The sequence below is a fragment of the Cyprinus carpio genome, chromosome B12 (genome assembly GCF_018340385.1).
Source record: "Cyprinus carpio isolate SPL01 chromosome B12, ASM1834038v1, whole genome shotgun sequence".
NCBI classification, from domain to species: Eukaryota; Metazoa; Chordata; class Actinopteri; order Cypriniformes; family Cyprinidae; genus Cyprinus; species Cyprinus carpio.
Window position 1 is genome coordinate 15,153,386 of NC_056608.1, and position 25,835 is coordinate 15,179,220.

The 25,835-nt window shown below is 36.4% G+C and overlaps 3 protein-coding genes and 1 long non-coding RNA gene across 4 annotated transcripts; all 4 read left to right on the forward strand.

The window, feature by feature from the left end:
- Positions 1–2,733: 2,733 nt before the first annotated feature.
- On the forward strand, positions 2,734–18,998 carry LOC109110661. The gene is made up of 4 exons (XR_006156104.1): positions 2,734–3,108; positions 14,301–14,416; positions 17,592–17,970; positions 18,183–18,998. It is a non-coding gene; the product is annotated as an uncharacterized LOC109110661 (long non-coding RNA).
- LOC122139232 (homeobox protein Hox-B6b-like) lies at positions 4,934–7,358 on the forward strand. The gene is made up of 2 exons (XM_042735589.1): positions 4,934–6,304; positions 6,667–7,358. Exons 1-2 carry the CDS (start codon positions 5,884–5,886, stop codon positions 6,918–6,920), a joined length of 675 nt encoding a protein of 224 aa, XP_042591523.1. The 5' UTR covers positions 4,934–5,883; the 3' UTR covers positions 6,921–7,358.
- hoxb5b (homeobox B5b) lies at positions 8,004–10,295 on the forward strand. Its single transcript, XM_019065690.2, has 2 exons — positions 8,004–8,913; positions 9,337–10,295. Exons 1-2 carry the CDS (start codon positions 8,334–8,336, stop codon positions 9,582–9,584), a joined length of 828 nt encoding a protein of 275 aa, XP_018921235.2. The 5' UTR covers positions 8,004–8,333; the 3' UTR covers positions 9,585–10,295.
- A 141-nt stretch (positions 18,999–19,139) lies between the features above and the next one.
- On the forward strand, positions 19,140–21,096 carry LOC109109931 (homeobox protein Hox-B1b-like). Its single transcript, XM_019122986.2, has 2 exons — positions 19,140–20,281; positions 20,370–21,096. Exons 1-2 carry the CDS (start codon positions 19,705–19,707, stop codon positions 20,702–20,704), a joined length of 912 nt encoding a protein of 303 aa, XP_018978531.1. The 5' UTR covers positions 19,140–19,704; the 3' UTR covers positions 20,705–21,096.
- The last annotated feature ends 4,739 nt before the right edge of the window (positions 21,097–25,835 follow it).

Sequence of the window (25,835 nt, forward strand, 5' to 3'; positions counted from 1 at the left end):
AAAATTAAGATTTAATTACTATATATATCTATCATTTCAAACCAAAGATATCAAGCTATGACAAAGTGAAAATTCAAAGTTTCCATTCTATAGAAAGACTCAAGAATTTTAAGGTATTTTAAGGTTCCCCCTTAATTTAAAAGTAAAGGTATATTTATAGGTCTAATTAAATTAAATGTAAGCCAAAATGTTTTATTATACTGTATACTTGTTATATTAATATGATCGTTTTGCTGTAGAGGTAGCCAACACTACATTTAAGTATTTTTGTAAAATCCTATATTTGAGCTGCGTTTGTATTTGGTTAAAAACGAACCAGTCATTGAGCCGTGCACGACAAAAAACAAAACAGAGACTGGTCGAGGCCGCATTATTAAACCTGTGCTAGAGGGATAATTAAATAATTGGCATATGAATATTGCATGTTGTTTTTCAAAACATTGAATTCACTCAAAACAAAAACAAAAGTTTCATGTAAAATGTAGGCATATGTGTCAATTAGCGTTATTTTAATATAAAAACAACAGGCCTATGTACATAACTGTACACGCTGATTAGGTTCACTGGCGTTTTGCAGTCATATAATAACAAAAACTTTTTAACTTCCCAAGAACCATATCGCAAACTGAGAACCCCACAGAACAAAAATGGTTCTAAATACAATGGAACCATTAATGTTGCAAACTTTATTTTCTATGTGTCCACAAAATATGAAACTCATCTTGATATGGACAAAGGGCTACGGATAAAGTAGGGCTCTTCATGTTGTTATAATTTTTTAAAATTTTTATAATGCTTTAAAATGTATGTATTTTTCGTTGTTGTCTTAATAATCAGGGTATGAAGACATCTTGAAACCACACATTTTTAAAAGCATTTCTTTTTTATTTTTAAGAAAAAGAATAAAACGGATATTGAGGCCTGCTATGCAGAAGTTAGCATTTTCTTTAGGCTGGGCGTGGGCTCAGACAGACATAATTAGCACGACACATTGTTTATAGAATTTTCAAAAACTGAACCATTCCAAATTCTATCAGACATTTTATCAAGACGATTGATAAAATCCATTGCGTTTGATAATATCCATTACGAAAATCTGAATTTTCACGTTTCTGAGATTATCTAGAATAGATCATAATCTAAAACAATCTCGTGTGAATATCTTTTTCTATATATATATTTTTTATATATTGTTGTATTATTATCATAAGTTAATTGAAAAGTTTAATAAATATTTTATGCCTATTACAGTTAGACCTTTCATTTAAACTTAAAATAAAATATCGGCGTCTCATTTACGTTTAATATTATTTGAATGCTATAAATGACTATAAAACTCTTCAAAGTCTATAGCTATAATGTAAAAAAAAAGAGTTTTAAATATTTTTAATAAAATATTTTTCTATTTAGAATATACAGCTAACCAACAGGAGTAAATAAAAAATCGTTTATGAATCCGTCGTTTTATTAGGCTATATTTATATTCCATATAGGCTAATTCATATAAATCTATTCAATCTGATTTTTATTTCCTCTTATTTGTGTAAACCAAGCTTAAGGCTAAGTGTGAAATCACTCATTTCAAAACATAAAATAGAGATGCTTATGAAGATGAGATTAATTTAAGTTTTGAGTAGATAATAACGAAAAAAATACTTTGAAGTTCGTCGTTTTTTACACTAAATGAACAATACATAACTTAAAATAATTATATATATATACATATCGGTTATATTGGCTATATTTATGAGTAGCCGTCTATTAAACAAAACTGTAGCATTCTATACAAATTAAATGTATGTGGAGTTGTAGACTCTCCCAATAAAAACGAATTAAAATTGAACCGAATATAGAGTGAGTGCGACGTATAAAAACAACAACAACCTTATTTTAGGCTACACTCTATTTTAATTTAGTTATACTAAAAACATGTAAACAACTAAGCTGTTAAGAAATAGAAATAATTCTGAATGTATACCTCGTATGCTGCTTTTAGGGCCTTTCTGGACAACATGCACTGGTGAGCTTCAAGAGCATTTCCTTCTCGAGGGTATAACCCACAGACCATGCTCGGTCACTTTTGGGTTATACTGTTTTATTGCCCCAATAAATGTCGGAAATAAGTGTTTGTTCGTAGATACAGGAAGCAATTCTTTCCTCCACGCATGTTTAGTGCTGTAAAAAGCTTTCACGTTCCATTTGTCTATTCTTCTCTTAAAGTCACCTTACAAAAGAACGCAAACCATTGAGAGAATGGGAATGGTGCTCTTTTACATTAGGGTAATTGGTTTATTTCAGATTTAGCCACAGATTGGTCAAAAAAGCCCCTATTTCTGTAAATGGTTCATTTTTATATAGCCTATTACACATTTTAATGTGTTTAATTAAACATCGCAAAACCTTTGTGCAGCTTGACTATGAACTAGGTTATGTCTAAAATCGAAATGAAATTTAAAATCTAAAATTCCAGTAGCCTATAATAGACTTCATCTTTGAGTAAAAAAAAATAGCCTATATTTCTGTGGTTGTTAATGAAGTGAAGTCGTGCTTTTTTCTCTTTTAACGAATAAAGATGGCGGCGACCGAGTTGCTGCTGAAGCAAAGCAATAAACTCACAGCTGTTTATGAAAATTTACAACTTTGTGATAGAACTTTATGTGTGGTTCTGCCAGTGGATTGGCTGACGGAGGTCACGTGAGCAGCTCTCTGTGAACATGAACTTTTTATGATTTCCCAAGTGGCTATAATGCAGCATTCTTTTGGTCAGGGCGCAGTCAGTAGCACCTCTGTCCTTTATGTTTTAACGTTTTGTTAAAGCAGAGGGAAAGAAAAATTCTCCTGAGCTGGGCGAATGGTGTGCGTTAATATGGATGGAAAGCTCGGCGTCACGCTAGTACGAAGCGTCTTTAGATTTTCACATCAGCTAAGAGTGCAGGGGTCAAAATTCACTGAGGACCCTAGTTCATTCTTCTCTAATTTGTCAAGTTTTAGCTCTGTCTGTCTTACCAGTACATCCAATAATACGACGCGAGACCCTGGTTAAACGACGAACCTGCGTGATTGTTTTGGATCATTCCAGTGAAGCGATGATGGACGGGGAAGGAAAAGGTAGGACTGGACCTATAGGCTTCTGTAGCTCCTCTACTTATTCCAGCGATGTCACTATGCAAACCGTTGCACACAGATTTACTTTCACAATAATATTTTCTTGAGCATGTCGTTTGTATAACAAAACAAACTGATTAAAGTTAGATTAGTCAAGTAGGCTAGATAAGAACTGGCATGAACGTAGAAATAAGGCTTAACGGGTCGTATGATAAAAGATTGACATGATTTGTAACGCAAATAAGCTAGGCCTAATTGTTTGCTGACAATGAAAATTCGGAAAAATATATGCTTGAAAGGAAGTATTATTTACAGTGTTACAAGATGGCCGCTGCATTCAGGTGATTATATAAGATTTACATTAACTTTGAGTGTACAAATCAGCATTACTGAGTTTCTGACTAGTAAAGGCATGCCTCATCTCTTTAATCTGTATTATAGCACATGCATTCTGCATTTTTAAGGGCCTTTTTATAAAAAAGTTGGATGTTGTTATTGCTACCCTTAGTTATTTGGTGTTTTTTGGATAATGTTTCTTGAAATTTGTCTAAGCCCGTGACATTTTCCGTTCATCAATGATGGGTTTATGTTTTTGACATTTGTGAGGACGTTTATGCCTCTAAAGCATCAATTGATGTTTGTTATGGGAAAACAAAAATTCAGTAGCTGCTTTGTAGCTTTATTTTTTAGATTGCCTGATTTGGTCATTCCGAATCTCAATAACCAAAATAATGTTTAATTTGGAATTACAATGAAATGGGATATTGTTCTGGTGGATCCCTGAAGAAGCACACATTTTGCCTGTTCTTGCTCTGTGATGTCATCTAGTGACGAGATTTGGTAACTGTGGAGAAATTCTGTGTTTGGGCGCTCTCTGCATGGGATCTGACTAAACTCGAAAGACCTCTAGCATCCCTAGATGCTGTGTTCAGCCAGAGTGTGTCTACAATGAGCAAGTAATCGACAAATGCAAGTCTGTGAATGGTTAATGCTTTGGGTGTAATTTTATATGGTCTTTGCTAATCTTGCATATTTTTTTCTGTCTGCACTTTCTGACCTTGCACTGAAACTGTATGATGTCTTTGTTAATATGGCTTTCTTTCTTTCTTTCTTTCTTTCTTTCTTTCTTTCTTTCTTTCTTTCTTTCTTTCTTTCTTTCTTTCTTTTAATCAACAATATAAAACGGAAAGGAAGAACGAGCTGTTTTGTATTCATTTAGAGAATAAGGAAAAACTAAAATCATACATAACATTTACTTAATCAGACATCTATTATTATTATTATTATTATTATTATTATTATTATTATTATTATCATGACAACAAAAGAATCGCTGTGTTAAGAATATGAGGATGACCCAAGGGATAAACTCAAACTCAAACAACAATAACCATCGTGTAGGGTACTTGCGTAGCTGCAGCCTATCGATATTCAATAATAGATCAATTTTTATTAATTTACAAAACAGTATGGTGATTAATGGTTAGCTTTTCTGAGAGGTTTCATTTTGTCTTAACTTAATAGGCTACTTAAATATTTAAATTTAAAGAATGTTTAATTTATTTGTTTGTATTAATTTAGTATTTAACTGACACTAGACGTTACATTTTTCAAATAAAAGTCAATTCTATAATTGTGTTATATAACTTTGACGTTGTCTATTTCAAGCAAGAGAGCAACAAAAACAACATGGCCCGGGCTGAATTTAAAATATTAGTGATGGCGTTGTTATTGTGTTAATCTTGAATTAATGTTGAGTTTGTATTTATCTTCTACATATTTATCATTCATGCATTGTTTTTATTGATATAGAAAAAATACTTTTTTTATGTCCAGTGTGGTAATGTATTGCTGAAGCAGGTATTCATGGTGATTTCACTAAATAGTCTATGCTGCGCCTCTGGAGGAAAAACTGCACTTTATTTAAACAGCGAACGCCATTTAGTAGGGCACGGTAAACTAGATAGATAGATAGATAGATAGATAGATAGATAGATAGATAGATAGATAGATAGATAGATAGATTTTAATTGTTTAGAATGATTTTCAGGGCCAATTCAAAATATGCAAGTTATGAAGACTTTGTAAATTAGCGTATTGCAGATGTCTAAATGTATTTAGACAGAGAATGCGCTGAAGGTCTTAACAACGGTATAGTGTGGTATTAGGCTATTTAATAGGCTACATAAAGCGGGTAAAGGTCAGTACAAGTTCGTTTTGGAGAGTAAAACTCCGTCTGTGCGTCTCTAATATTCTCTTGTGCACACGAATTGAGCCAATTATGTCTGCATACAGATTTTGCAAATTTTCAGCAATGGACATTTTTGAGTGAAGATAAAGTCGAAATGAAAATGACTTGCATTTGAAAATGAGGTTTGCATCATATTTCGAGTGAGAAAAATTAGAAAATGTGGAGGGAAAATTAATTATTAACCTCATACTCCTATAAAAAAATAATTTATATTATTGCATTATGATTCTATATGTTGCTTTTTTTTCGGAAAACGGTGAAAAACACTTGCGTCTGAGTGTTTTGATATGCCCTGGGGATTCCATTCTGTGCAACAAGAGGCCCCCACCTTACACGTTATCCTGTAGTCAGAAGTGCTCAGGATTGGTCAGGCACTGATCAGCTGGTCCGTTTCCCCGCGGTCTCAGATTGGCACCTCGCCACCCCCCTTCGGCTAAAACCAAATCTCAGATAAAGTAATGGCAAAAACCACTTGGACTATAAAACACAACAAATCATAACACTCGGACAATAACACTGGCCACCCCATGAGTTCCTATTTCGTCAACTCAACTTTTCCCGTGTCTCTACCCGGAGGACAGGAGTCTTTCTTGGGTCAGATACCGCTGTATTCCTCCGGATATACAGATCCTTTAAGACATTATCCAAGCGCTACGTTCGGAGCTACCAATGTCCAGGACAAGGTTTACACCTCCTCGTATTACCAGCAAGCTGGGGGCGTTTTTGGGAGAAGCGGATCCACCAGTGCTTGTGACTACACAACACCCAACATTTACCGAACCGCGGACCGCTCGTGCGCTATCGGAGGTCTGGAAGAGTCGCTGGTCCTAACCCAAGACCAGTGCAAAACGGACTGCACCGAACAGGGTGCAGAGAGATATTTTAACAGTGAAGACAAGCCGTGTACAACGGTTTACCCGTGGATGCAGAGGATGAACTCGTGTAATGGTAAGACACGTTTGCGCTTTCGCAGTTTTGTTTGCCATAGAAGTAGACGCTATTTACATTACAGGCAACTTTAAGCAGCCCGATGCGGAAATTCTTCCACGTTTTTATTAGGCTATTAGAGTAAAATAAACTCCACTCAGTGACGTTTATTGATGACCTTTAATAGAATTTCTTAAAACATTTCACCCTCACATGTGGATAAAATTCAGATGTCAAATATGATGTCTCTGTGGTAGCTAATAACATTGATCGTAATAACAATAATGGTGACAACTCTAGCCATGTTCTTTTATTATTTACGTTGGTCTGTTTGTATATAGGCTACAGGATGTTCATCTGTGTCTTTTTCACTTTTTTGACAGGAATGCCTGGCAGCACTGGCCGCAGGGGTCGTCAAACCTACACTCGGTTTCAGACTCTTGAACTGGAAAAGGAGTTCCACTTTAACAGATATTTGACCAGAAGACGAAGAATTGAAATCTCGCACGCTTTGTGTTTGACGGAACGACAGATTAAGATATGGTTCCAGAACCGTAGAATGAAATGGAAAAAGGAGAATAAAGTGCTGAACCCCGCAAAGGTCAGCGAAGAAGAGGATGGTGGAAAGGCGGGATAAATGTTAAAAAGGAGCTTGTGACGAAGCCCTAGAAACACTGTACATAACATGTAGCCTGTAGTTTTAATTAATAAGCACTGGTCTGTCCAACAAGAAAAAAAAACTACCTAATAAGTTTTATGTTGACATAAAAAAAGCTTCAAGAGAAGACGTTCTTTTTCATTAAAACAGGCGTCGGAATCACCTCTGTAAAGATGGTAAAAGATATATGGGAGGTGCTTTTACCACTGCTATAGGCTATATTTGCGGTATTTGGCCTATTTAAACTAATAAAACAAATATTTTCTCGCTGTGTAAACATTCTAATGCCTATAATTTGAAAGAAAACATAAGTTCAAAGTTTAAAACTTTGGGATTAAAGGTCTTACATTGAATATGTATTTCTGTCCGTTGTGTGTTCAAAAGAGGAAAATGGGACATTTTGATGCTTAATTTATTGGGTCGTCACTTTTGTGTATGTGTATGTGAATGCACTAAGAATAATACGTTATCATACTTTGTTAGCAATGTCATTTTGTCAATAAAATGATTGTTTAACAAATAATGTGGTTTATTTTTCTTTATGTGTGGATGGGTATCTGATATAATGAGCCAGAGACATTTTTATCAGCCTTATGCGCTGGTGTAAGGCACTCTTCAAGACATAAAATATTTTATCTGATAGACATCTGCTATAGCCTATAATATAAATATATATATTTTAATTTCCATCTCTGCACTGCTCTGTGAAGCTAGCTGTGCTGGTAAAGCGGGCCATAAGAATCTCGCCAGCTGTAGCCTATCTTTTTTTTTTCCTACTTCATCTTTTTTCCCCCGGTAAATCTAAATCTTGGTTTTTAAACTAGGTTGACTAATCTATGTTAAGTAAGACACACATTCATATCACTGAATGACAGCATAAAGTCGCTTGAGCACCCAAGATTGCTTTGAGAGTCTTAATCATTTTACAAACGACGTGAAATATTCACATCTTGCATCAATTTTTCGTAAATTTGTTTGTAAATAGGACCTAGTTCCATGCAGAAAAAGCACAGTGTTACAAATTTATGCAGTAAAAAGGCTTCAAGAAATGGGCAGGTGTTTGGTCATTTTACAGTTCTCCCAGTAGGTGACGCCCTCCGCTAACGTGGGATGTTGCGCGCGATGGGGAGGCACCATTGAGTTGAACCTAACGATCATCATTTCGTCATCATTTGTAACCATAGAGCATGAATTACCTCTTGAAGTCATCAGAGAGAATTTACGACTGGTCAACAAAGGCACGTGATGCCCTAACGCTTTCCCATATTTGGCCGCATACATGGCAAAAACGAAGTACAGTGCATTGCTATAATTCATTATTACATCATAAATTGTGCGGCGCTGGATTTTAACGACCAAGATCTACAAGTCAAGACATTTTAAAACATCCAAATGAGCTCTTATTTTCTAAACTCGTTCTCAGGGCGCTATCCAAATGGGTCTGACTATCAGTTACTAAATTATGGTACTAACGGCGCTATGAACGCTTCTTACAGGGACTCCACCAGCATGCATTCCGGGTCTTTCGGTTACAACTACAATGGAATAGACCTTAGTGTAAATCGTCCCAACAATGGCCATTTCGGAGCAGTTGAAGATAATTCTCGCGCTTTCCAAAATCCGGGTCAGGAGACCCGGTACAGACAGTCGAGCTGCTCGCTCTCGTCTCCAGATCCTATGTCTTGTGCCACCAGCGAATCTCTGGAATTGAAGGGTTCCTCTCCTCCATCTGATCAGAGCACACCAACCGGCAACAGCAGACTCACCAACAGCAATCTCACCAGCAGCAACAGCACACATTTCGCGGACACAGACGAGACCAATGTCTCGTCCGAGACCGAGGAAGGAGCACAGACCACCACCACCACACGCACGCAGAAGCAAGAATCTGTGGCGAGCTCGACTACAACATCTAACGACGGTCAAACTCCACAGATATTCCCTTGGATGAGGAAGCTGCACATTAGCCATGGTATGCACATCTCTATTATGTCTTATTAAGGCATGATACAATGAAATTATTTTGATGATAACAGTTCATGAAGTAAGTTTAGGTTATGCGTGGTTTAAATGCATGTTTTATTCTTCAGATTTTCATATTCGTTTAGTAGCCTATAATGTTTGTCTTACAAAAACAGTAATGCTTAGACGGACCATTAGTTATACCTAAGTACAGGTTAAATTGAGAATAACCACTCTCTGGGAGGTGACTGCATGTGGAATTATTGTGCAGCAGTAAAGCCATAAAATGCAATGGTAGCCTAAACTGCACGTCGCCTTGAATATAGCCTATAGTCTAGAATCAGCCAGCAAAATGTAACAGACATTTAAGTCCATTTCCGTTTGATGGCTTGGTGATGTTTGCTTATTATCTCTTTGCCCTTGCTTATGCCAGATATGACTGGACCTGATGGAAAACGGGCTCGAACAGCTTACACTCGCTACCAGACGCTCGAGCTGGAGAAAGAGTTCCATTTCAATAGATATCTCACGCGCAGGAGGAGAATAGAGATAGCGCACGCTCTCTGCCTCTCAGAGAGGCAAATTAAAATCTGGTTCCAAAATCGCAGGATGAAATGGAAGAAGGACAATAAACTGAAAAGTATGAGTCTCGCTACGGCGGGGAGCGCATTTCAAAATTAATCAAATCACGTCACAATAATTGGAAAATTCGACTACTGTTACAGCGCTGCACCTTTCAGCTTGTTGATATCACCTGACGACGTGTGATCCCCCCCGTGCAACTCAAAATTGTCAGCTTTTGAATATTGTTATCACATATGCTAAACTAGTTACAATTGCCATAAATGAGTGTGAATGTCAAGTGTGTCAAGTTTATACATTCGTGGAGGAAAGCATGTTCCATGTGAGCTATTCGTGCAACGTATTCTAGACCTGTTACAAGAATTATGTACAGTACAACTCGCACTACCTAACTATCCTATAAGTGATAGTGTAAAAAAAAAGAGAAACTTTTGTTGTATCCTTGAACTTGTATTGAAACGTCATGTATTATTCACGCAACATGCTATATTCTTGTTATGTGCCGGGCTTTTTTGATTTCTCGTAGATGATACCTGCGAGAAAAATAATCTTTTTGCATTTACATTTGTGTACTTAAGCTGCAGCACAAGATTACTTTGGGCTCGTAAGATGTCCTATGAAGAATGTCTTTATACAGTAGTGACCAATATGTTATTTGTAGTGCACAACGTGAGTTATGGACGTTCTGTGTTAAAAGTTGGAGAAAAATGTTTTGTCATTGACATGTTGATGGTATCTCTGCCAATTTTTGTATTTGTGTCTAAACAGAAAATGAGTTGATCTAAAAGAAAAATAAAGTTTTCTCTCAGTCATACCTGAAAGTCTCTGTTTGTAGGCCTGTTTGGTTAGTAATCCCAACGTTGTTCTCATTTTACCCACCAGAATTTTACACTTTAAATAAATATTTTGCTCTTAAATGAAAGTTATTGGTGTTCATGTGTTCTACTGCATATGACTAATAAAACAAATAATAGTCCATTCAGTTTTTGCTGCGCTCTGCGAGGACATTTTGGATCTCGGTGTGGCTTATAATATGGTAATATTCAAACTCAGCTCTTGTGTGTCACATCATAACAATAACTCAACCCCTCAACTTACCTCGCAGTGCTCAAAGCGGATGAACAGAACGATATCTTTACAGCTTATTTTAACAATCAGCATTATTATGAAACAACATACAAATCATCTACCCCGACTATTTTCTTCTGAAGTGCAGTCCATAACACCAACATGTAGCTCTTGGTAGCTCTAAAAAAGTCACGTGAGGTCCATAAAGTTAGTTTTATGGTTTTAGGGGGGTTGACAATGTGCTACATAATTCACATTCTTGAATGTAACTGACTGTTTAACTGCTTCAGCGGGATTCTAAAGGTTGTGGGCAGCATGCATGCGGAGTCTTCTCAAACTGGACAGTAGTAATATCCCATGCTGACTTGGCTGTCAACAATCATTTCCATACTATTTCTGCTGGATGCGAAACGATGAGAAGTCTTCTCTGTAGTTCTCAAGTAAGTCTCTTCCTTGGCTACAGATCGTCATTTGATTAATGGTTTTCAAAAGATTCAAAACGTTCAAATATTTGTAAGTGTCAGACAATGCAGACTTGTTAGATTTTCGTAGCCTATTATTCAATGATAAAAATTCGATGAATTTTACTCGGTCAAAAAAAGAAAGAAAGGAAAAAAAAATCATGTTTTGTTGCATATTTTTTCAACCAATAAGTGCAAGGTTGGCCCGGTTGAATTTTGTATTTGCGAAGCTATTTTTTGCATGGATTATGGAATATATGTCCTTATACTTTCATGAATACCTGCAGAGATGGATTTAAAAATTTTGTTAGGTTTACAACACTAAAAATATTCTTCACAGCAGATGTACAAAACTTAAGAATGGTAATTTTTTCTCTGGCTAAATAATACAAGCAGAGAGGTGTTGGTATTCTATGGCAAATTGTGTAATGGTAGGCTTATCAATCGAGCAATCTGAAAAATTACAGATAATTTTTGTTCTACCCACTTTGATGTGTTTGCCCATTAGGCTATTGTATGTCTGGACTTGTCTGGATAAGTGTAACAGTTTGGAGATAAGAGAATTTGGTTTGTATTTTTGCTTTAAAATGAAGATAGTGTGGATTTAAGGATGTCACTACAATTTGCTCGTGATAGAAACGGTTCCTCGATTCATAACTATTAAAGTCCCATTTTACCCCTATAATGTGTTTTGCATATTGATAGGGGTAATCTGGGCGCTGTTCTCATCAATTATTCATTGGGAAGGGATCACTCCGAGGTCAGGAGACGAGAGTGGCACACATGCCTTCCCAAAGAAGCACAGGATACATGCCAAACCGACAAGCTGGTAATCCTACGCAGTACTTTAAAAAATACATTTTCACTCAACAGTCAGTAGGCCTACTGTCTAATTTTCCTAAAGACATTTTGTGTACCCGACTGTAACGACAAATCTTCTTTATTAGAAGATTTGGACGAGCAAGTAATTTGATTAGTCGAGACAACGCTAAAAAGAGATTATCTTAAAAGTTCTGCTATGAATACCATTTTGCTAAAATCATAAATAAAACAATGAATGTGGTCGGCTAATTTTGTTGATAGTTAGATTGATGTAATGTTGCTTCATCGCCAGCAGGGCCCGCCTCACACCGAGCTCCAGATCTGTTCTGACTCATTCTGCGTAGCTGGATATTCGGATGCTTCGGGTTTTTCATGAAAACAAAAATCCGTAAGAAAAAGCCGCGAAAATGGAAATCTTTTTCAGTGGGGCAGTTCAAAATGTTTATATCTGTTTTCGTTTCTTGAGTTTGGTGTGTGATCCAAGTCTTAAAAATATTGTTAAAATAGCCTATTAAATAAACTATGAGGAAGGGTGTATTCATAAAATAGCAAAGAGAACTAGTGAGAAAAAACCCAACAGCATGGTATAAATACTAATAGTTAAAATGTTCAAATATGAACGCTATTATTAGAATATTAAAAAAAGAAAACATACCGTGACAGTGCGTGGCATGGTGAAGAATCTGAGTTCATGCTGAGGTCACTATGTTCTGTGATTGCTGGCACCATTCTCAGCTTTTGTTGCAATGGCAAAACAAATAAAAATTGAATGCATTGACTGAAATCTCAGATATAAAATTCTCGTATGATGTACTATTTCAAATGCTATTTTTGTTCGAAAATAATATATAAATAAGAATAGCCTATATAAATAACCATGCTGCTAATTTTTCAATTTAAAAAAGATTGATTTAAATAATTTTTAATTAAAATGAATTAAAAAAAGGATTCTGGGTGAATATTTAATTAGTGGTCTGTTTGTACTCGATAGTAGTGCGATCCCACGTTCAGGAAGCACTAATCGAAATGTGCAGCAGCAGGATGCCTAATGAAGTTGATAAACGATATTTCGCTTAAGGTTATCTTGAATTTTTCATCTTTAATCGATCGTTGTGCGCCCAAAAGGTTGTGTGATGTGTCCAGTGAAGCTGTTGGAAGGTTAGTCCTGCAGAGACACAAACGAAATGAAAGCCTGAAAGAAAAAAGCCATATGCTCAATACGTAAAATTTTACAAATGGATTTACAATATAAACGTATGTTTACGGGAGGCAAAGAAAATGTAGAGACAACGTGAAACAAGACGGATGCCACCGTTTGTGCAAAACAGTGAGGCATGTAGTAAGTTTACCTATCTCTTTACACGATTTTAGGATTTCATTCAACTAAGCAATGGATAAGATTAGCAGGATAGCCTATGCTTTTGTTTTTGACAGCTATTATTAATACAACGAAGATAGATCTTATAGATAGGGCATAATATAACAATGCACAGTTTAATAATGTAGAGCTAAAGAAGTTGGATTAGAAATATTGAAGTATTATGGAAAGTAAATTGCAAATAACTGAAGTGGAAATAATGCACAATGATGTCTGGTGATACTGGGTGAAAATATGAAAATGAACTGTCTGTGCTAGAAGTAGGCTAACAGTTGTTGTTTTCCACGAATTCACAGTAAAAAGTAACGTTTGTTTTCTTAACAAAGCTTAGCAATACCGATGATGTCTGTCATCTATATATACCCTGTAGATCCGAATTTGTGTGAATAGATAGTCGCAAATTCGTGTCTTGGGGAATATGTAGTTGACATAAACCCAACGCCATAGTGGAATTGTGGACGCACTTTTTTTGTCCCCTATCTATCTATCTATCTATCTATCTATCTATCTATCTATCTATCTATCTATCTATCTATCTATCTATCTATCTATCTATCTTTTTTTCTATCTATTTTTTTATCTATCTATCTATCTATCTATCTATCTATCTATCTATCTATCTATCTATCTATCTATCTATCTATCTATCTCATTATTGGAGACATGCTTTAAAAAAAACATTTGATGGTCTTGAAAATTAGACACCTGATGGCGCTACATCATTTGTCATTCGGTGACAAATGCTGTCCATCGACAACATGCAACATTTAGCCTACTCCAATTTAACAATTCTGCAGGATCATTCACGTAAAATTCACCATTTTGTTTTGTTTCTTTTTCGCAATCTAAAACCATCTAAATTGTATTTTCCCCTGTTTTCAGAGGCAGACAATAAAAATACTGAATCCCTCATAACGCACAGGCTCAGTGACATTTATGAAAAATTATATAGGCTAGCCTAACTATTCAAGAATAATAAAAAACGACAATATTTTTGAGTATGTGATGTTTCTGTCGTTTGACAAAGTGTTTTGCTGTGTTATTTAATGTTTTATATGCTGATTTTACTTTCTTTTATTTTTCTAGCAACAAGTGTATCCCAATAAGACTACATGTGACCCTTTGAGGACACATTTTCCACGTTTCATTCATCTAACGGTTAGCCTGCAGACAATCAGAAGAAGGAACATGACAAGAAACAGGTAATTTTCACTTCAGGAAATACTGTCAGATGTCAACTGAATTTACCTTTATTTTTAGATTACATAATGCATAAACGAGTCGCTCTATCGGTGTGGTTACTATTTTTGCTGGATATACTCGCTTGAATTAAATAGCCTTCTTTTTTCACTCTTTCGTTGATACAAAAGGTATAGTTTAATTACGACGAATAAAAGAGGTGGATGAAATAAGTGGAAAGATACTGGTTCCGCAGCCCTTATTTGCCATATCACGTGATTCATTAAATAATTAATGAAGAGGCTGCAGAGCAGAAAAGCAACGCAGCCAATTCGTCAAGACTGCATGGCTTTTCGCCGAGCTAACTTGTTTGAGTTTGGGAGAAATTGTGGGGCTTTTCCGTCTCAAGAAGCTTTCCTCAGAGGGAGAATGTAGGAGCAACCTCACAAGCACCACACATTGTGAGTAAGCTTATCTTTAGATTTAAAGCTTGTGGATATTTACTGTAGTTGCTGGGAACGGTATTGTCTCCTGACTCGAAGAAAACACGTAAAGGCCAAAACTGAGATGCGTATTATTTTTTCACTGCTCTATTATGAATAAAAATTAATCAGTTATTATTGTATAAAAAAACATGTTATTACAACTAGATTACAAATATACGGAACTCGTGTCCCTGTATTTGTTCACTGCGAAAAATGTTGCAGAATAAATTGTTTTATGTGACATTTTCTTTAAGTAGGCTACCTTTAAGTTTATTCTTATGTAGACACTGTATGTAAATACCCCCCCCCCCCATAACAGACTACGCCCATATAAATAAGTTAGTCCATCTTGATTATTAATACAGTTACATTAAATTATATTGTTGTAGGCAGTACATCACTGCGTCAACGACTGGTAATATGGTAAAATGATTCAGGTTGAATTGTTAAGGCCTATGGGTTCGTCTGGTGGTGACTATACCCAGTTTAGGCCGTCTATGACGAACCCTGCCACAGTGACATGAGCAAAGTAATGGAACACTAGAGATCAACTTGAGAGATCAAAGACTCCTGGACCTTTGGGGAATTGATCGCAGGACCATCCCAAGACAGCGGCGCTCTCTCATCTTCAACATCACTAATTACAATATCATGCACGAATAATTCGAAACAGATGTCCCCTTCTCCTTTACAAACGTTTACAACAGTTTTATGGTAAAGATGTTAGCTGATATTAAAGCACCTAAAACATTTTATGGTTCTTGTGAATTTGGTTGCAAAAGAAGCCTACCTTCCAACCAGATTCAGGACTCAGACATTTCAGTTTTCTTATAGCCTACTCTCTCTCTTTCTCGTGTGTATATAAGCTATAGTCTATGTTGTAATAAAAAATCATATAGCCTAGCAGCATCTGTATTATATAGCCTATACCTCAACTTACAATTTACACAAAACATTATCAACCTATTTAGTAATTGAAAAGAGCACACATGCCTTTATTCTTGGTTTGTGGTAAACGCTCTTGATCGTTTGTTCCACGTCAATACCGCTTCAGAGCAACATCCCGATTTTGCGTAATTTTTGTTTTTTTCGCAGTTCAGTTTATACCGATAGTTAACTCCAAGAGACATCCTTCTTTGCCTCCATCAGTTTTCACGTTCAAGACATCTGTAATCCTTTACCAAAAGATGATGTTGTCCTTTCAGCAGTCTGATATTGTTGGTTTAAAAAGAATATGTATTGGCCAATATAGCGTATTTTTGTTTTGTTATGACGTGTTCTTTTTTTCTAAAGTGTGCCTGGTTAGTGTTGGGTCACATTATCTTTTAATTGTACCGAGATCTTCTGCAGTTTTTACCCGTGAATTTGATTCACTCGATCCGTTGGCTTTTATCACTTATAGGTAAGCTTATTTTGCGCTTTTATCGTCATATCACGGAGAGGTAAATATTTAGAATTATATTCTACATATAAAGAAGACATAACTCATACTGAATGACCCTGTAGGACTATAGAGCTGAAAATATACAATGATCAGTGGCTGTTATTAGCATTTTATTATTATTGTTTATTCATCATTATTTTTAAAACATTGTTGATTAGAGTGAATTAGCCTGTGCACTTACATAAAATATATTTATTAGTCAATGTTCCCTCTGATTTGTGACTTGATTCCAGCTCTCCACGGAATCAAGCTGCTGAAGAATAAGCTCGCAGTTTGTGAATGGCGGAGGATCTGTCTGGGTGATTAATCGCTCTAGTACTTTGGCAAAGGTTCAAGACGAGTTCACTGGGCTTTGTGCGTTTTTCTGTACCACTGCACACTCCCCTTCCCATTGTTTTTTTCCCAACTAGTCTCTTTCTTATTTAATTTAGTTTTTATCATCCCAGTTACGATTAAAAAATACAGTGAAATGCAGTTTGTAATTTCAAATACCCACCATTTTCTTATTTTAAATGCTTTAGCTATTATTTTTCATAACTATTGACGTAAATATCAGTTTATATTGTTTAAATGATTTTAAATGGGGATCTTGCTGTACATTCGGGGGAAAAAATCAAGAGCATTATTGTTTTGTACTGATTCATAATTCACTTTTTTTTCCCCAAACTTTGTTTTTTCTGGATGAATGAAGTCTTCCCTTTCTTAATAGGAAAAAAGAAAGAAAGAAAGAAACGTATACTGTCTAAATAAAACGAGGATAAAAAGTGTAAATGGCTCTTTTAATTTTGATACATACAATAAATATGTAGAATAATTTCGACACCCTGAATTCAGTTTGCTTTACCTTGGTGTAACCTACCTACAATAATTTTTTTTTAAAGGAAAATATGTTCTCAGTATTTAAATGACATTGTATAATTTTTTTCTCATGAATAGTCTGATATTTTTATGCAATTTGTTTGTCTGTGTATCTATATTTTGTCATATTAGCTAAAACTGTTTAAAATTGTTTACAATACATTTTTATATTGCATTTAGCTTCTTTTGAGTTTGTGATTTGTTCACACTGCATACCACTGGATAGTCTATTTTTAATTAATATTATGCAGCTTATATCATGAAGAAGAAAACCTTTTTTTGTCAGTAGCATAAGATATTCTGGTTTCTGGCAGTGCATACTCAAAAGAGACACTATTCATATTTTTTTCTTTTTAGTTGCGATGATGAATTCATGTTCTCTGACTCACACCGTGTTGCTCTGACCTGCAGGTCATCTTCCAGCGGGCCTCCGGAACCACACTGTCACATGACACGAGAGGCCAGAGTTTTGCTAAACCCCCAGAAAGGACCGACATAACTGATGAAAGCCGTCCAGAAAATGCAGATAACGAACAACAACAAGAATGTGTCTCACAACCTCGCGGAATTATTTGTAACAAAGTCGTTATGCATTTGAACATAAAGACAAAATTTGTCACCCCAAACATATTGGGTCAGCGACCGCAAAATACCTACTTGTACAGTGAAATGGAATAGCCTACTGAACGAGAAGGGGACGTTAAAACAAGGAGAAAAATGTACACCATCCTCAATCAAGACTGTACTAACTCATCAGTGTTTCTGAGGAGAAGAGGAGCGCGGCTTCATTGTGAGTAACAGTTTAGAAATCCAAATTAAATTATTTACCATCAACTTAAATAACGATGCAAAATTATAATTTTGGCAATAAAAAATGTTATCTAAAATCATATCAAAGTGTAAAATATGTATTCGAATAATAAAATAGGCCTATTTATTTAGATGTTGTTGATGCAAATTTTATCCTAATGTAAAAATTCCATTTGCTCTTCAACAACGCAGGAGCGACAAGAAACCCCCGCTGAGATTCGCTGCCTCAGAAAGAGCACGTATGCTTTATACGAGTGACCAGCTAGAGCTTGAGAAGTTTCACTTCAGCATATTTGTACAGGCGGAGACCTGTGGAAATGGCCAGTTTACGCAAACTTACTGAGAAGAAAATAAAAATCTGCTTTCAGAACCGGAGGATGAGAGAAAAAAGACTGTATAGGCTGAAAAGAATGTCTTTCTTAGCTGGACCATCTCTGATCAACAACCTACCACCACCGTCTTGAGTGAAGCTTCAGTAGATTGATTTATCTATGGTGACTCAGGTGAAACGTCCTCCGCGAATAGAGGTATATCTGGGTATGGTTATCCAGTATACATTAATGGCATTCTCTGTCTCTTCTGGACAGTTTACATAAAACTATTCTGTCATGTTCCCAGAGCGTAGCCAATAATAAAGTCCCCCTTTTAAAATGATTAAATGCCACTTTCATGTAATATTTCCAAAACGAATGTTTAATGGTAAATAAGCATTATAGTAATGTACTTGATTGTTTTAATAACGTTACTCTTAATAAATCAGTCAAATTATTGTGTGAACATGAATAGTCCCACGAATTAGACATTTTGCGTGTTGTGGTGTATTTATTTAGTTATTGCTTCTCGCGATGTTAATTTGAAATGATCTAATCATTTTATCTCTGACAACTTACAATTCTTATTAATAATTTCCTGTAGGTTATCGAATGGAGTATGTCACCTGTATTAAAAAAAAAATGGTTTTAGGTTTATCTAAAAGTCGAATTAGGCTATAGCCTAGGAATAAAAAAATGTAGTTTTTTGAAGTTTTTTTGTGTATGGGTATAGTGTTTTAGCGGAATATTTTATTGTCTTATTTTATTGTCTTATTTTAATTGAGGATTATCTTAAAAAGCAAGGTGGCCCACTGTATCGAGAGAGAAAGAGAGAGAGAGAGAGAGAGAGATAGGCTAACACCAATCTCAGTAGGCCATTGATGTAGGCTACTATATGGGGGTTCATTTATTCCAGTTAAATTAGGAACTTAGATTTGAAAAAAGCACAAGAAACTCTCTAGAAAAAACAACAACAACAAAAAAAAAGACTTAAAGGCTGACCACCCTATTTTAAGTCATTGGTGAAAGTTATTGTGTATGACGATTTTTTAGGGCCTGTTTATTTATAGCTTACAACTCCAGTTGGCCTTTGCTATAGGCTATAACTGCGGTGCTCGCTTAAATTCACATTAGACCTAGTTTATCAGATTGATGGGTGGATTCGATTGATGTGTTTGTCATGTAAATACGAATCGTTTGATGGACACCTGCAACGCCCAGAGTGCTACCGAAGGTCGCACACTATTGGTGCAAAATTAGTCACATGATCTGTCACTAAACTGATATGAGCTCGGATAGAACTTTGTGTGGTTTGACATACTGCTTAGAGGTTGTAGGGGCACTGGGACCACACATCAGCCTATATTGACCCTGCTTAATCAATTTTGCTTGGTCAGTCAACAATGAATTCCTACTTAGATTATACGATTTATAACCGTGGTGCTAACACTTATAGTTCGAAGGTTGGGTGTTTTCCTATGGAGCAGGAATACTTGCCAAGTGCTTGTGCAAGTACAAATAGTTACATTCCCGAGGGACGGCCAGTCGGAGGGAACACTTTTACACCGGCAACGCACGAAGCGCATGGCACAGCTTACGCACAACTTCATTCGCAGCAATACCACATCAGTGTGGACATGGGGAAAACTGGACAAACCAATTTTTGCAAGCAAACCCGACCTCCTCACTCGGAATATGGACATCAACATGTTCTCACGCAAGCAGATGACCACATGCGTCAGTCAGTCGTGAACATGGGAGCGAACATTGGAACATACAGTGAATCTAACTGCAGGCCTGGCTCGGTCTCTGCAAGCCATTATCAGTCCTATCCCTATGGAGAACATGAACCACCACACGGCTATGGTTCGTTCAGCAAGTACCAGGTCTCCCCTGACAGTGACAGCGACTCCAAGACGAACATCAAACAAGCGCCAACGTTTGACTGGATGAAAGTCAAGAGAAACCCCCCTAAAACAGGTTAGTTGAGGCCAATTACAGTGGCTACTGTAAGATTGTACGTAGTATGTGGTTTCTAATTTGTCTTTTTTTGGTTTGTCACTTTCAGTTAAAGTCGATGAATATGGGATCCACGGCCAGCAGAATATAATACGCACCAATTTCACCACCAAGCAGCTCACCGAACTTGAGAAGGAGTTCCACTTCAACAAGTACCTGACCAGAGCACGCAGAGTAGAAGTGGCCGCCACCCTCGAACTGAACGAAACGCAGGTTAAAATTTGGTTTCAGAATCGCAGAATGAAACAGAAGAAGCGCGAGAAGGAAGGAACGGCCCCGGTAGTTAAACGTGCGACTCTTTGCTCTTCTGGTCAAAGCGCAGACAACTCAAACAGCTCATCCCCGGCTGCTTCGCCTACCTCAGACTCTTCCACTGCTGTTTGATGATTACCTGCATTTGTGGCAAACGAACTCATGTTTCATCATTGTGCTGTGAAGAACTATTTAACTTATTCTGCTGTCTTAGACAAAGCATTAAATATGTGCATGCGTGTTTTATATATAACGCAAAATAAATAATTTTGCTGCATTAGAGCTACTGAATTCATGGTTCAAAATGCATTAACAGGGTATATGCTTAATAGTCCAAAGCAAGAGGTTTAAATGTTCTTTTTTTTGTCATCAGGTTGATATCCTTTTTTGCACTACTGATTCATTCCTCTGTTGAAAGAGTAAAAATCAAAATAAAAATTGTAGTAAAGACTGATATGTTTATGTATTTAGAAAACAATCTGGCCTGATGCTCTGATAAATAAATACATTTTATTTTTCTGAAACATGTTTGTGGATTTAATCCGATTTAAATCAATTTATTGATTTTCTTTTAATTAAAAGGTTCTTCATGATGTTGGCATGATTGTGTCCTTTGTCAGAAGATGTTGCAATACAATGGAGGTAATTTAAATCAGTGTTGCTCTAGTCTGTATAGTTTGACAAGAGGAATGTTGCATTACACCCCGGGTGGCTTCCTATGACCTTTTCACCTTTTTGTGCCTACAGGCTTTCTAAACATGTAAACACTCCTTGGTGCTCAGTATAACACTCACTGACTAGATTTGATGTTTCAATCCTACTTGGCACAGATACTGCAGGTTAAGAATGTATAGGACTTTTAGTGGAGTAAGACCCTTTCTAACTCCAAGTTACAAGACCCCTTTTGGCATCTCATTTGTGTTTTCTTAGACAAGGCCATTAATGAGAGAATGATAAAGATTTTGTAGATTATATAAATGTACTTGGAAAGAAAACAAATGGCCTTTGTTTGCATAAACAGTGTACTGTAAATCTGTCTTTTATTTAATTTTAATGTTTTTGGGGGCAATCAGATTGAGAATGTATGTGAAGAGATGAGCAATTACAGAGAGAGAAAAAAATGTTTAACCATAGATACTATCTCAATTTGCTTCAGTTCTTCTAGAAAGTTTGCAAGGCCTTGACAACCCTGTTTCATTTCCCTGATCATCTGATGGACTGCTCCAATATTTACTCAGGGTGTTGGGTTTGCACAGTATTTGCCCCAGCAGCCACACACTGTCAGCACCCTCTACACTGACCAGGTTCACTCAGAGTTCAGGCCTAAATTAATTCACAAATGCCATGGGCCTGTCCAGCAGGGGATGAGAAGGGTGTCTTCCCAAAGGTCAAGCAGAGTGTTATCTCTCTCCAAAATGAATTAACTGCTATAAACTGAAAATCGAATTGAATCTCTAATATAAATAGACAAAATTCATTTTAAATAAATTAATAAAATACTGCTATAAGGTAACTGCTATTGAGATATTAGTTACATTGAGAATTTTCACTAAGCAATTTCACATAAATAGAAAGGTGAAATCATGACAAAAAAGTGGCATAAGTTTAATTTTTACGTTCACACTTAATGTAAACTACATTGTAAATTACATCTTGACAGTAAAGACATGATGCTGATTAAAAACATATTTAGTTCCATTTATGAAAGTTCATAAATAATGGCACAACCCTCAATGTTGAAATAACCATGCAAATTATAATTTGTTTGGAAAATCCATACAAAAATATTAGTTGGTCAGCCAGAAGGGGAAAGGCTACAATGTAACATGTTTAATTTATTAAGTATGTTTGTTGCTTGCCCTTTTGGGTTGTGTGGCTCTGGGCTCCTACTGGGTCTCCCATCTGTGGGCATCTGTAGAAAAGCTACAGTGCTGCAGAGACAGATGTTCAGTCAGCCTGGAGGAGGACGCTGTTTTTCACCAGGTTGTCAGTGTGCAGAAAAGGCTCACACTGCAGATTGTGGGGCAAGAGGAGCAGTCCACAGATACCGGAGAATTAGGAGACGATAAAAATAGCATCCTTAAACAATATGTAGGAAAGAAATAAGCTATGTGTGGAAAGACAGGGAGAGAGAAAATAAATGTGCGTCTGTGAAAGAGGCAGTCAGCAATAGTCATCAGAGAGTCAGTAATTTTGTGAAATAGTGGCGTGGCTGTTTTTAAGATTACATCAGTTAAGATTGGCAAATATTTCAAAAAAAGAAGCACTGAATTCTGATAAATGATAGCGCAATATTGCATATCACTTTGCTGGCAAAATTTACTTGATAGATTTGATCATTTTGTGGAAAAATATATAGAGATTTAAATCTGCCTGCAAGGACACCGTATTCTTATATATACTTCTATTCAAAAGTTTGGGGTCAGTAAGATTATTATTATTATTTTTTTTTTTTGAAAGACATTTATACTTTAATTGAGGAAGGATGCAATAAATTGCTCAAGACATTTATAATATTACAAATTATGTCTAATAAACATTGTTTTGTGAATTTTCCATTCATCAAAGAATCTTGAAAAAAATCAAGCAGAACTATTTTGAACACTGATAATAATAACAATATTTCTTGAGCACAAAATCAGCATATTAGATAGATTTCTGAACGATAATTTGCAATCACATAAATAAATTATATTTTACAATATATTAAAACTAAACAAACAAAAAAGCTACCTTCTGTATTTAATAAAATGCATCATAAAAAAAATCATATTGACAGGTACACCGCCTTTGCTGTCAGGTCACTTTTAAGGTGACGTTTAGGGCAGATCTGAGGCTTGCAGTGTGTATACTCTCCCTGCTGGGTGTGCTTGTCAGAGGGTCTTTTACAAATCAAATGCCTGGCTTGACTTCCTGAGTCTTGTTCAAGTCCCTCTGAAGCATGTCACTCTGCTGGGGTGCGTGACCTCAAAGAGATAAAAAGAATACTGTATACACTATTCATGGGCTTGAAACAGGGGTCAGGGGGTCATTTTATGTCTTCTTGTCTTTCACAGACATACAGTCAACAGCTAAGACAGTGGCCACATGCAGATAGCCTCCTCCTCTCTGTGAAAACAGGAAGAACAGGAAGCCTTCCTCTTGCGCTCTCCACACAGACCCATGTGACCATCCCCCTCTCGCTTAAACGTATCCATGTCCTCGCGTGGCGATTTAATCAGTCCACTGCCTTATTAGCTGAGTAACCGAGAGGGACAAGCTTCAAAGGCCCTGCAGCACACAAGCTGGGATGTTGCCAGTAAGCATCCAACAGATATTGACTTTGGCAGTGTAAAAACAAACATCTGCAAGATTTTTTATAGTATAACACTGATTAGATTGTGAGAGAGAGAAGTGAAGTTATTGCACCTGCTCAGAAAAGGCGATTTGGAAAATTGCCAGTTGCTCTCAAAACCAACACTACATTGTTTTTGTCATAATTGAATTGACAAATTTCCTGCATGTGGTTTTGTTTGTAGGGATCTTAAAGCTTGGCAAAGTATAACCGGTGCTCTGTCACTCATATGATTTAGAGAGGCGAGTAGTGCGCGCCAGAGGGAGACAAATGAAAGCTGACAGTTCATTTTATCAGTGACAGATCGTTGATCTCATGGACTGCCTCCCTGGTCTCTTTTAGAAGGTGGTGAAGTTTAAATATTAGTGGATACTGATACAACCAACCGCCCCCTTCTGAATCCCAAAGGCTTTATATTTCAGCCAGCAGAATACGAGTTACAGCAGGACACACTGAAGCTACAAAACCAAAGAAGTATCAGATTTCAGTAATAAAATTAGCATGATATTATTTTTTGATTCATATTTTTCCTTTCCACAATTCAGTATCATAGAAACCTTTATATTTAACAAGCAATTGCATAAATACACATTAAAACTGTTAAACAATTTGAAAAACAATTGTTTGTGGCTTCACGATGAAACTATTAACTGTAATTATGTTTAAAAGGGATAGTTCATGAATAAAGGAAAGTTCTGTCAATATTTACTCATATTCATGTTGTTCCAAACCTGTATGACTTTATTAATTCTGTTTAACACAAAAGAAAAAAAAAATAATGTTTTAACTGTTTTTGACCATACAATGAAAGTCAATGGGGTCCAAAACAGCATCGGATTTTCAATGTGTGGAAAAAACAACCCTGATTTTTTTTTTTTTTTTTTTTTTTTTTTTTTTCAAAATATCTTCTTGAATTCTACAGAAAAAAAGAAATACATACAGGTTTGGAACAACATGAGGATGACATTTTTTTGGGGTGAACTACCCCTTTAAGCATATGCACAATAGATATTTCTCTGAGAAGTTATCTGAAAAATTCTCATTTTATAACTTTTTTTTTTTCGGCTCAGAAGTTCCCAGAACTATCCATTTCAGCAGTTTTTAAATGGTCCTATACAATTTAGCCATTTGTGTATGAGAAAACTGAGAACTGAATTTATTCTACTAAAAAGATGTAGTAAAAACCATTCCTCTAAGTTCACCATGATTGATCTGTGGGTGTTGACATACACTGATACCTTGGAAATCCTTTTGACAAACTATCATACCCCCCCCACCCCCCATCTACTTTGGAAATATTTAGCACACGGGTCCTTAAACACCCACACAAACATCTTCTAAAGTGCTGCCTGTAAGTGCCTGAAGTGTCATATGCATGTGTGGGGAGGTTAATTAGCAGCAAGGAGCAGAACTGAGTTCAAAGGGTCAAACCAGCGACAGATATGAGCCCAAGGCTTTGCACAGGCCGAAATGTTTTCATACCATTTAACAGGAAACACATTATAAGCCGATTGATAGTAATTGAATCTCATAATGGGAAAGACGACAAACTCTGAAACTGTTCCAGTGCCTTCATATTGACCCCTGGTCTCTCGATGGGTGTGTGACCATGTTGGAGTGTGATTTCTGTCAGGCCGGGGCGGTTGAGGGGGGACTCTCAGATGACAGAGTTCTGCCCCTCCCCCAAGTGAAACGCAAATGAAAAGGAATGCAGAGATAAAAAAGCCTGTGTTCCCAGATAAGGGGACAGAAGAAAGGAGTAGGCGAATGCTAAAAGAGCTCTCTTGGGGAGATGAGAGGCGCTGATGGCAGTGTTGGTGGTAGGAGATCATAGCAGGTTCCTCTCATCAGCCCAGGCCTGTGTTTGATACTGGGTCTTTGTCGCTCTTTCAGCTGTGCATTGTTGGGAGGTGTAATCCCGGGCGGATT

Bases quoted from the DNA above. Each gene is read 5' to 3' on its own strand.
- LOC122139232 (XM_042735589.1), top strand. From the start codon at position 5,884: ATGAGTTCCTATTTCGTCAACTCAACTTTTCCCGTGTCTCTACCCGGA. The intron at 6,305-6,666 runs GTAAGACACGTT...CTTTTTTGACAG, and splicing joins GAGGATGAACTCGTGTAATG to GAATGCCTGGCAGCACTGGC.
- hoxb5b (XM_019065690.2), top strand. From the start codon at position 8,334: ATGAGCTCTTATTTTCTAAACTCGTTCTCAGGGCGCTATCCAAATGGG. The intron at 8,914-9,336 runs GTATGCACATCT...TGCTTATGCCAG, and splicing joins GAAGCTGCACATTAGCCATG to ATATGACTGGACCTGATGGA.
- LOC109109931 (XM_019122986.2), top strand. From the start codon at position 19,705: ATGAATTCCTACTTAGATTATACGATTTATAACCGTGGTGCTAACACT. The intron at 20,282-20,369 runs GTTAGTTGAGGC...TGTCACTTTCAG, and splicing joins GAGAAACCCCCCTAAAACAG to TTAAAGTCGATGAATATGGG.